We start from the raw sequence: 11,737 nt of genomic DNA, 5'->3' as shown, positions 1-11,737 counted from the left end.
TTTCCTTTCTCTGTTTTTGGAGTTGCTTTTTAACTATTTGTTCATTTATTTTTTTGTTATGTTTAGATGCCTCACCCTCCTTGTACAGTCAGTAGACAAAAATTAAGCAATTAATGTATTAATCATTATTTGTTTTTCGTTGTTCGTTCTTTTTTCTTTTTTTGCAAAGCGGAACCATAAAACCTGACCATGTTTTCACCAGGGCTCTTTATGTGTTGGATCAAAACACAATTAAGCTCTGTAAAGTTAGACAACAGTAAACACTGTTTTCCGCTAGGGATACCTTTGTTTTATTAAAACAAAATTCACTCACATTACAATTAATTCTTGTGTTTTTTTCAACAACTGGGATATTTAGGAGTCAGAGTAATTAGAGCCATTATGAAGCGTAGACATGGACAGCGTTTAATTTGATTTGATTTCACTTTATTATCAGAATGTTTTTCTGGAATTTTTTGTATTGTTTGTCTTGTATTATTTAACCAGTTTACAGCATACAGATTTAAAAATAAATAAATAAATAAAACGATGATAATCATACAAATAACAATAACCAAATAAAAAGGAGTCACACCTCATTAAAACTTTTTTTTAATTGAACAAAAACATGACATAAATAACCAGAAGACAAAACAATAAACACAGATCAAACTTAACACACTAAGTCACACTAAACAAACCAAATAATAAACACAAACACATAACATTACAATATCAATCAGGCTTCACAACATAAATAAGATATTAAAGAATAAATATATAAGAAACCGAAACAAAACAAAGGAAAAAAAATCACATTCTGCATTACTTTTTTTTTTCTTTTGTTTGACACAATTACAACCAGTCTTTTACTTCAATAAACCTTTCCCATTTTCCTAAATGTTTTTTCTAAACCTCATTAAAACTTTATTTACTGTTACAAGAAAGAGATAAAGTCCATTATTACCTTTAGTACTCTCAAGATTGATAGCTCTGATAAAGGGCCACGTTCAATGCCTTCCTAGGCTTTAATTAAATACTTAGTTAATGGTTAATAAATCGTTTATGAATGCTCAGAATGTTTGTTTTTACATTTGGTTGGCAGCTGTCGTTGCTGTGCTTTTACACTGAAAAGCGCAGACAGGAAGTGGTAACCGTTGCTTGTTGCCGTTAATCCGGTGACACTTTCGTTTTCGCTTCTCCGGTAGAAACTGAACTGATGTTGTTGTAGCTGGTAGACAGAACAGACATGGCAGGTTTAGAGGTGTTATACACCTGTGTCGCGGGCAGCATCACCTGTCCACAGGACGCCGTGGTGTGTTTCGTTCACTGGGAAATGATAAAGAACGGATTCAGGTGTGTCGGGTCCGGAGACGTGGTGAGAACAATCTAACGTACATTAGCTTCACCTGATGTGATGTGTTGAAAGAAACAACGTCACACCAAACTCCGTTCAAAATCCAGCAGTTTAATGTTGCATTAATCATTGGTTAACATTATAGTAGAATATTTATTTTGGATTAAATTCCTGTGTTAATGATTCACGGTTCAATTCGTGCAACATTGGTTTCAACCGCTCGTCGTATGACAGACTTGGAGAAACCGAACTACACTTTCATCGAAATTACAGTTTTTTTTGTGAAATTGTTATATACCGAATTGAATAATAGCTCTTATCAACACATTTAAATAATTTTGGTTTGTTTTTAAACGAGTTATCGATCTGTGCTGTTAAGAAATACATTAAATTGTACGTTTTTACAACGGAGTTCTGAACTAGCTAACTTGCCGTCGTGTTAATTAGCGTTAGCTTCGTATGTGAGCCGTTGTATGTAACCGTCCTTCTCTGCCGAACTGTGGCAGTTTGACAAACGTGTTTTTAGCATCGTTTAAACGAGTTGTGTTTAAAGCAGAATAAACCAGCGTTTGTTTTAAAATGGAGATATTACGACGAGCTCTAAAAACTGTCATGTCATGTTTAGCTAGCTAACCGAGTCATACTAATATAGGTTAAGTCACTGACATTATTATGCACAATCCCTGCCCTCTGTTTTTAACCCTGTTTATTTTATTGTTTGTTTGTTTGTTTGTCTCATTCAAACCTCCAGCCCCTCAGCAGTGATAAGAAGTCCGAGCTGCTGCCCGCAGACTGGAGCAGCAACAAGGAGTTGTACAGTCTGCGATATAAACCCAGCGACAGTGACACACAGTTGTTGCTCAAAGCCATCTCTGTCGACTCCACCTTGATCTTCAACCTGATGGTGAGCACAGCTGACACACACTCAGTGAAATCTCTTCATTCACATGTGTCTAATGTGAACACCAACAACTTTCAGATAAGCTTTTAAAAGTACTGGTGCATACTGGTTTAAACACTGTGCACACTTCAGAGAGACAGCCGCCTTCAGTTACTGAATATTGTGACAAAACAGGTGAGAAATGCTCCAGTCACAGCAACAGACAGTGGACGCCAATAATCATTTATCAGGAGCTACACACACACACATCCATAAAGGCTCCTAGATTCCCTGATATGAACATTCACAGACCTGCGGAGTTTTAAGAAGCTGTTTCTTTGTAAATACCAAAGCTTTTCATTAATAATCGTATGTTATATGATCAGTGTTTAGTATGTTTAGTTTATTATCCCTCCTGATTTAATGTAGTATTTTAAATAAGAACACAGTGGTCTGTTTAGATAGTGTTGCATTTATTCCTGTCTTAATATTTCACATTTTCAGTTGCTGCTAATAAAAGAGTAAGTGTTAATTAATTTGCCACTGATTATGACTGATAATGTTTATCTTGCCTGTGCAGGTGTGGATATTTGCTTATTTTGAGGATTTCTTTACTTTGTACTCGCTATGCGGATCTGTTCTTCTGCTCTGACCCAAACACTGACCAACAGGCAGACGTGGAGTGTGTTTGATGTGGTGACTGTGACAGTATTCAATAAATGTACTTAATTAAAAATGGACACCACATCCAGGCTCTATATTAACAATACATCAAATTTAGTTATAATCTAGAAAAGGGGAAACCTTCAAATGTTAAACAAAAAGTATCTTAAGAAAGATAAATGAGCCAATAAATTAATTTCAGACAACCTGCACACATATGTACTCACGTATTTTACTTTTTAACAAACACAAACGTGTGATGGTAGAGGAAAGAGCAGATGGCAACAAGAAGCTATACCTTAATTAAATTTAAATGTTATTCCTGGTTCAGTCGTCTTGGTTTTAGAGTTTGAAGAGTGAAGACATAAAAACTAAAAGAAAAACTCCTCAGACTCTTTAAATCACTGACTGGTACCACAGGTATTCAGTGCACATCTCCTGCAGTCAGAGCTGCATCTGTTGGACTGTAAAATAACTAGAAAACTGTGTTTATACATGATGATGGTGCCCTTCTTGGAAGAGTTAAAAGGGAATTCCCTCTTTTCCGGTATAAATCTGTTTCCTGTATATTTGACATTTTTCTGGCTGAGTACGTTTCTGTCACTGCATCAAGGTGAGAACTTGTACCACCGGAGGGCAGCATAAACAAGATTCTCAGGTCTTCAGCTGATCTTAAATATTATCATCTGATCACTTTGTTATTGACCGGGTGTGTTGGAATCAGATTCCAGCTTTTCTCTCATGTCTAAACTTTGATAAACACATGTATAAGAGGTTATTGATCTTCTGCTCGTGTGTTTCTGTATGAAGAACTCCAGCACGCAGCAGGTGTCAGACCTGACGGTGAACATCAGCGATCACGTGAACACCGAGCAGCTGCGCACATTTGACAGGTTGGTGTGTGACTCTCTGTTTCTGCATAATGGTTCAGGGAATCGTTTCAACAGCCACAGGAAAAAAATAAAGAGAAAATCCTGCATTAAATGTCCTGATGATCAACAGGGATCAGGTTGGTTCATGCTGCCTGAGCTCTGTTAAAGTGATAATTCAGGTTATGTGATGTGAGGTACAATCTGTAGTCAGTGTTGTAGGAGCAGAAAAAAGCCAATATCAGTTGTACACTGGAGAATATTTGATCTATCTATCAAATTTAACACAGACATTCACTTGAATTCAAGGATGAACAGATTAGAATTTGATGGTCAAAGGTCAAAGTCACTGCAAAACATGTTTTTGGTCATAACTCACGAATCCATTCGCTAATTATGAAACAATTTAACTTTAAGGTCTATAAGGGAAAATATTGATGAAGTGATGATTGCTTTATGTCCCAAAGATCAAAGGTCAGCTTCACTGTGACATCAATGTTCTGCAAAAACACTTCTGGTCATTATTCAATACTAACACAGGCAGGAGAGATTGTGACTATATTTCCTGTAACTTGGCGGAGGGATAGAACCATGAGGTGGTGAATCTATTTTAATTTATAGAGCGTTTTTAGTTAATGTTTCCAAAAAAAGATTCTCCTTCACAAACTGTCAAAACGTACAGAACACTTGTACAAAACTTTATAAAACAAGACAGTAAAAGATGCCAACTTTTATTTTGATATATTACACTGTTTTTCTCCAGCGTGTTCAAAGATGCAGACAGTTTGTCAGAGAAGGTGAAGACTCAGCTGCTGCCCCCCCAGGACCGACCGACGGGGCAGAGGGCAGAGAAGACGAGGCGGAGGGAGGAAGAGGAGGAGGAGCAGAGAAGAAGAAGAGAGGACAGCGACCCCCTCCGCATGCCCAGCAGACATCCTCGCCAGGGAACGCAGCCGCACTGGTTGGTAACGACAGGAAGCTTCGACACACACTGTTCATATGAACTGTCCCAGTCTTCATGCCACACGTGTAACACTCCAAACTTTCCTCCACACAGAAAATATTCACAAGGTTTTCCTAAAGCAACGGTAGTCACTATTTATATGGAGGCATTCTGTCCAAAATTTATATTTGATTTATCAATATCGTCCAATTTAAAATAGGAAACCAAAGTGTCTGAATTTAGGAATTTCCAGGTTCAGTAATTCAGAATGAACTAATGTTTGAATCCTCTGCTGCCTGTTTACTTCCTCATCACATGAAGCTACAGTTTTTATTACAGTCTAAAAAAAGCTTTTATGTCAGTCATGCAGACGTACATTAGATCTTCTGGTTTCCACCTTTTGATTGAATTATTTCATTAACACTGATTAACTGAAATTTAGTTTAAAAAAAAACTAAAAGGTTTAAACGTTTAAAAACGGGTCCTTGTGTAACTTAGTGATTTAGATGGTTTGATGTGCTGATTAACAGCTTCTCATGGCGATGTTTCCTCACAGTGACAAGTTAGTTTAAAACAGCTGCTTATGAAAGTAGAAACTAATCTTTTTATTTTTGGGAGTTTGGCAGCGATAGTTGAAACTTCTCTCTCTCCTGAAGCGTTTCTGACATGTGACAGCTCACCTTCTGGACTTTGATAAAATGCTGTATTTAAGCTCTGAGCCTGTTGCTGGTTGCAGTCCTACTCTTGATTAAACAAATTATAATGAAATTCAGACAAGAATTAATTAAATATTTGAGTGGATTCTCCCTTTGAATGTCACAGAGAAACTGAAAAACTCTACAAACTTACAAAGGACAGACTTTATTTGGAGGTTTCATTTTAAATGGATAAAATAACATTTTGCTCATCAGTCTACAATGAATTACTCATGATGACACAGTTTTTCCAAATTTATTAAAGATAAAAAGCATTTACAGAAGTATTCAGAGCCTTGTTCTTTGTAGAAGCTTCTTTAGCAGCAGTTAAACCCTCCAGTTTTCTTCAGTGAGTCTCTAGAAGTTTGACTCACCTGGATTTTGTCCGTTTATCCTCGTCCCCGTTCTTCCTGTCGGATCCTCTCAGCTGTGAGCTGCCGTCTCCAGATGTTCTGTGCGGTTTAAGTCTGAGCTTTGGCTGGATCACTCGAGGACAGACGGAGACTTGTCCCCGAAGCCGCTCCAGCGTTGTCTCTCACACACACACACACACACACACACACACACACACACACACACACACACACACACACACACACACACACAGTGTTGGTCTTCCACAGTTGGGAGGACATAATGTACTTGGTCTAATCTAAACCAAGTCCTAACCACCAAACAGACAGAATGTCCTCACTCTGTAAAGTCTGTAAGTCAAACTGGTGCTCGCAAAGATAAATGTACGAACACACACACACACACACACACACACTCTCTCTCTCTCTCTCACTCTCTCTCTCTCTCTCTCTCTCTCTCTCTCTCTCTCTCTAGCTCACTCACTTATGGACGTGCTGAGTTTGTGCCTTTCAAAGTCTAGACAGAGAAGCTGTTGTCAACTACAGCAGCAGAGAGCAAATGAGGGCAGAGTGTGTGTGTGTGTGTGTGTGTGTGTGTGTGTGGTGACGGTGGGATGTGCCTCTGCAGTATCCTCTATTCAATATTTACAGCAGAGAGTTACAGAGGAGGCTTGAACTGAAATGTCACACAGAGAGCGAGCGAGCTTCAGGACAGATTCAAGCTCTGCCTCTCGCTCCCTCCTCCCCCCTCCTCCCCCCTTAGCTGTGACCCGATCAGATGAGATGCGAGGTGATGTCAGCACTTTATCGACCTCGCTGCTGTCGCCTCCTCGTCCCCAGAGAGACGCGGGGGGGGGGGTGGCGAGGGAGATAAGGATGAGATCAAAACAATGACAGATGGGAAGAAAGTAAAATCTGAGAGAAGAGAGAAAATAAGAAAAACAGAGCGGGAGCTTTAAGAGATACGAGGAGACGAGGATGATGAATGAGAAAGCAAAAACTGAGTCAGGGCTGCAGAGAGGAGGAGGAGATGAAGAGGGAGAGAGGGAAAGATGTAGAGGAACAAACGACAGGAAGAATCCAGAACACATGAAGTTAAGATGAATGAGTCAGGGATGGTTCAGACAAAGACACACACACACACACACACACACACACACACACACACACACACACACACACACACACACACACACACACACACACACACACACACACACACACACACGCCTGATTCAGTGTGAATAATTAGAGTCTCTAACAGGATAAATGGATTAAGACGGGATAAGTAAAGCGTAATGTGGAGGTTTAGGATTATATTTGTAATAAACTGAACCTTTGTGATGTGCATGTGGATTTCAGGTCACTGCGTCACGTTCAAGAAGCTGGAAGCAGAAAAACGTTTCACATTTTTGATTAAAACCTGAACTGTGATATTTAAAAACTGATGTAAAATAGAGAAAAGTAGCAAATCCTCACATTTTATAAGCTTGAAATAGTAACAGCTGTGTGTGTGTGTGTGTGTGTGTGTGTGTGTGTGTGTGTGTGTGTGTGTGTGTGTGTGTGTGTGTGTGTGTGTGTGTGTGTGTGTGTGTGTTTCAGGCCTGACCCCATGGTTCCTCCGTTCGCAGCTGGAGGAGCAGATCTGGATCCCTTTGGGTGAGTCTGTCTGTCCGTCTCTCTCCTTCATAATAAAAAATCACTTTAATGAAAATCACTTTCAGATCCATTTTTAAGCGCCGCTCTGGGTTTGTTCTAATCTGGGATTTGGGGATGAACAGTCGGGCCACACACAAACAAAACGACAGCAGTGGATTACTGGCGTCTGTCCAGAGGAGTGTGAATACATCCAAAATCCAAAATATGGAAACCAGAGCAGTCAGGCTGCACAGCCCGAGTCTGTCTTTAATCTCTACACTCATTGTACATCAGCCTGAGCTTTTTATCGTGCTCACATGAGCTTCCTGCACTAGATTATGATTTACACCCCTGAAGGTCAAACTTAATTTAAACTGTGAAATGTCTTGACTGATTTATGTACAAACACTGAGATTTCTTCACTTCATCACAGTAAGTTCATTTCATGGATCCGCACTGCAGCTTTCTCATGTCACTAAATAAACAAATGATGTTTTAATGTGAAGAATCTGGTGTTTTGTTGGAAGGTGGTTCTCACTGCAGTAAAATCATGGCACGAACATCTTGTCTGGTTATTATTCCTTATGTGTTTTTATGCCAACAACGCTTTAATTTGACCTCCTCAGGAATACAAATATGTTTCCTGGTTTAAACAACTTAAATAAAACAGTAAATCAGTCATGAAAGTGAAAGGAAAAGAAAGAATCAGTGGGGAAAACAGATGATAAAACACACTGTCTTTCACTCTGACCCCCCTCCAGGTCTCGTGGCGGTGGCGGGATGATAGTCGACCCGTTGAGGTCGGGGTATCCTCGCTCTGGTTTTGACCCCTCCAGCGGGATACCAGACATCCTGCCTCCTGGAGCCGTTCCCCCGGGAGCTCGCTTCGACCCGTTCGGACCCGTCGGACGACACCGACCAGGGTGAGAGAGAGACACACACACACACACACACACACACACACACACACACACACTCAGACCTCACTCTGTCTGTCCTCTTAAAGCATAAGTTCGACACAAAACTCTGGTGCACATTTAAACACTGGAAGAATAAAATAAAGTCCACAGTTCTGTTTAGAAGAAAGGTTGATTGACCTGGTCTAGATCCTGATCCTGATCCTGATCCTGATCCTGAGTCCTTTGATACTGGGTCTGATCTGTAACACACTGACTCCAAGAACCAGCTGTTCACTCACCATCTACTACAACACAGGCCGACATGCTGCTGCTGTGAGAAAGGCAGCGTTGCTTCATGTTTGTGTGTCTCCATGTTTCGGCTCGTCTGTGTTTATTTACACAGAAGAAGAAGAAGAAGAAATGTAATAGCTTGTTGACTGAATATGTATCAGACGCTTTGAAATAAAAGCTGCAGCTACTAAATTTGGCACAAAATATTTTTCACAAGAAATATGAAACTGACTATCCTGAATAATTTACATGATGTCACAGAGGGTTTTAAGATTATTTGGAGGGGAACATTTTTTGCCTTAATTTGAACAGACAGTGCAGAGAGAGACAGGAAGTGAGGGAGGGAAGGAGGGAGGGAGGGGTGTGACATGAAATAAAGGTCTCCTGGTGCCTTAACCATTCACTCACTGGGAGGGAGGGGGGGGGGGGGGGGCTTACAGAGATACATGATGAGATGAGCTGTCACTCACTACAACAACCCTCAGCCCTCTTTCATTAACAGACAAACCAGACAACAGGTTTTATTCTGGTCTGCCGAGCTGCTCATGACAGAGAGAGATGATGGATTTGTTTCTGTTGCCAACACCAGAGTCAGAGTCGATCACCAGAGCAACCAAATCATTTTCACTCATATGATCCCAAAAGCCGGAACACAAACAGAACACAGAAGAGTTGAGTAAAGAAAGGATCAGATTGTGATCTGCTTTATTTTCACTGATGCAGATACTCAGGAGGAACATTTCTACTCTTCTGTTAACGTTTAAGTTTGTCTGTTTTTACTTTATCAGAAATAAAATTCATTATAAAAGAAAACTAGAATTACCAACTTTCGGTTGTATCCCTCCGCCGCTCTGACTAGTTTCAGGTTACATCCCTGTTTATCCAGAGTCATAGAAAATATCAACCATTTGTGTGAAATTTTGAGTCTTGAGTAATGGTTAAAAGTGTTTTCTGAGGTCACCTTGACCTTTGACCTTTAGCCACTAAAATCTAGTGAATTTGTCCTTGAGTTCAGGTGAACGTTTTTACCAAATTTAAAGAAATGGCGTCATGGCGTTACTGAGATATCATGTCCACGAGGATGGGACGGCTCTGGCTGAGGAATAATGACCTGATCTCCAGTTTAGCTGCAGCGCTGCCGACATGAAGCTGCAGGGTCTCGTGGAGAGATGCTCTAGAACCAGTCTCTACTGGGAGACGTGTCCTGACGTTTACAAAGTCCCAGTTCAGCACTGGTTTTTAGCCTCTGTGGAAACATCCAGCTGCTGCTTCACCACTGAGAAACAAACCAGTGAAATAAAGTTATGAATGAACATGTGACGGTAACGACAGCTCTGTGTCTCTGTCTCCTAGGCCGGACCCCGACCACATGCCCCCGCCCGGCTATGACGACATGTTCATGTAGTACCAGCCGTGTTTCCCGCTCTGCTCACAGCTGTGTCCTCCTCGAGGGAGGGGCTCGCTCCAGTTTAGTGACCCCCGAAAATTAACATTTTTGCCTTTTTATTTTCTCCTGTTTTTTTTTTTTTTTTTGGGGGGGGGTGTTTTCTAATTGTTCATTTCATATAACTAATGTAAAGCTCATGTATATAACTTGTGTAGAAGAAACATACATCAGCAAACAAATATAAGCCACACTGAAGATATTCACTTCAAAATAAAAGATGTTTTTGATGTTAAATTAGAAGAAAACTTTATTTTGAAGTTAAAAAAATTTGCCAGACAGATGGAAACACCCACACACTGGAAAACCTTTATAACGACATCTGAACATTTTCTGAACATAATTTTTTTGTACAGAGACAAATGGTGACGCAGGGAGGTAACGTTTGTACGACCTGTCGGTTTGTCACACTCTCATACATTCAGCTATAGTCTCTCCTTCATCCTTCAAAGTAAAACTCCTCCTTCCTCTGCTTCCTAAACAACAGAAGAAAGACTAAGTCTGTTCAGATTCTCCTCATCACATTAAAATGCATTTGTTGTTATAATTTATTCAGAAAGGAGGAAATCTTCTGGAAGTTCTTGTATTTTGTGGACGTATTAACAAAGCTTGAAATCTGATAATTAACAGGTTTTTCTTTTGTTTGATTTAACAACGAAGTTGATAAATGACCTGAAGCCAAAACACTGAAATTAAAATCTTAGACTTCACATTCTAGTGTGTTGTTGTTTGTTTGTTTGTTTGTGGGGAACAAAATGAGACGTTGACACTCTGGGGTCAGAGGTCACACTGAGTTTGGGTCTCGTCACTACTGAAATGTTTTATTTCATATCAGAGAATCATATTTTGGTTTTAATCTTGGATTTCATATTTTCACCAAACCTTATTTAAATTCTCATCAGTGTTTAGAATTAGATTTTTTTAGAAATTGTTTTAATTGATTTTTTGCCACTCACCTCTTGACCTGTGTAACCATGGAAACGTCAGTTTGATTTCCTCTGGGTTTTAGATGAGGCCGACGGTTTGTGGCATCAAAAATTAAGGATGAAAGTAGAATCATATTTAACATGTATCTTCCTCCTTGTCTCCCTCTTTTGTTTAATCATCTTTCTTTTCTCCTCCATCCCAGTTCCTTCTTCACATCTCCCTCTTTTCTCCTCTTTTCAATTCTGTTTCCACCTTTCACTTTCTCATCTTTGTCTCCAGCATTTTCTGTCTCTGTCCTCTCAGTCTCTTCGTCTCTTGTCCTTCTATTCTCTGATTTTCCTCTCGTCTTCACTCATATTCTCCTCTTTTTCCTCAAAGTTCAGGTCATTGTTTTTTCTCTCCTTCCTCCTCTGATCGTTTCATCTCTGTCTTTCTTTCTCTCTGACCTTGACCTCAATTCTTTTCATTTTTCTTTTGTTTCCTCGTTTGTTCCTCACACACTCGATCAGTTAATATCAATGTTACTTTCCTCTTTTATCAAACAATCCTTAATCTCAGTCCTCAACCATCATTTATTTTTCTTTGTCTTCCTCCTTCCTTATTTATTTATAGCTCTTCTCATTACTTTCAGCTCAACAAGCTGTTGTTTCCCTGCAGGCAGGTGACAAACAGCCATCTCCAATTCTCTTTATTTGTCCCAGGGACTGCTGAGAGGTAAATATAGTAGCAGGCACCACAGGTAGCTGATGCTCCTCAGCCCGTTAGTTAAGAGGAGGAGGGAGGGAGGCGGCAGAGGTAG

The 11,737-nt window shown here is 39.9% G+C and overlaps 1 protein-coding gene across 1 annotated transcript; it reads left to right on the top strand.

Annotated features, from left to right (window-relative positions):
• Positions 1 to 1,155: 1,155 nt before the first annotated feature.
• Positions 1,156 to 10,721, top strand: psmf1 (proteasome inhibitor subunit 1). Its single transcript, XM_056396541.1, has 7 exons — positions 1,156 to 1,357; positions 2,088 to 2,240; positions 3,690 to 3,772; positions 4,512 to 4,709; positions 7,342 to 7,398; positions 8,139 to 8,300; positions 9,921 to 10,721. Exons 1-7 carry the CDS (start codon positions 1,229 to 1,231, stop codon positions 9,970 to 9,972), a joined length of 834 nt encoding a protein of 277 aa, XP_056252516.1. The 5' UTR covers positions 1,156 to 1,228; the 3' UTR covers positions 9,973 to 10,721.
• The last annotated feature ends 1,016 nt before the right edge of the window (positions 10,722 to 11,737 follow it).

This window comes from Seriola aureovittata, chromosome 2, assembly GCF_021018895.1.
Source record: "Seriola aureovittata isolate HTS-2021-v1 ecotype China chromosome 2, ASM2101889v1, whole genome shotgun sequence".
NCBI classification, from domain to species: Eukaryota; Metazoa; Chordata; class Actinopteri; order Carangiformes; family Carangidae; genus Seriola; species Seriola aureovittata.
Note: the sequence above shows the minus strand (reverse complement) of the source record. Positions and strands in the feature narration are given on the sequence as shown.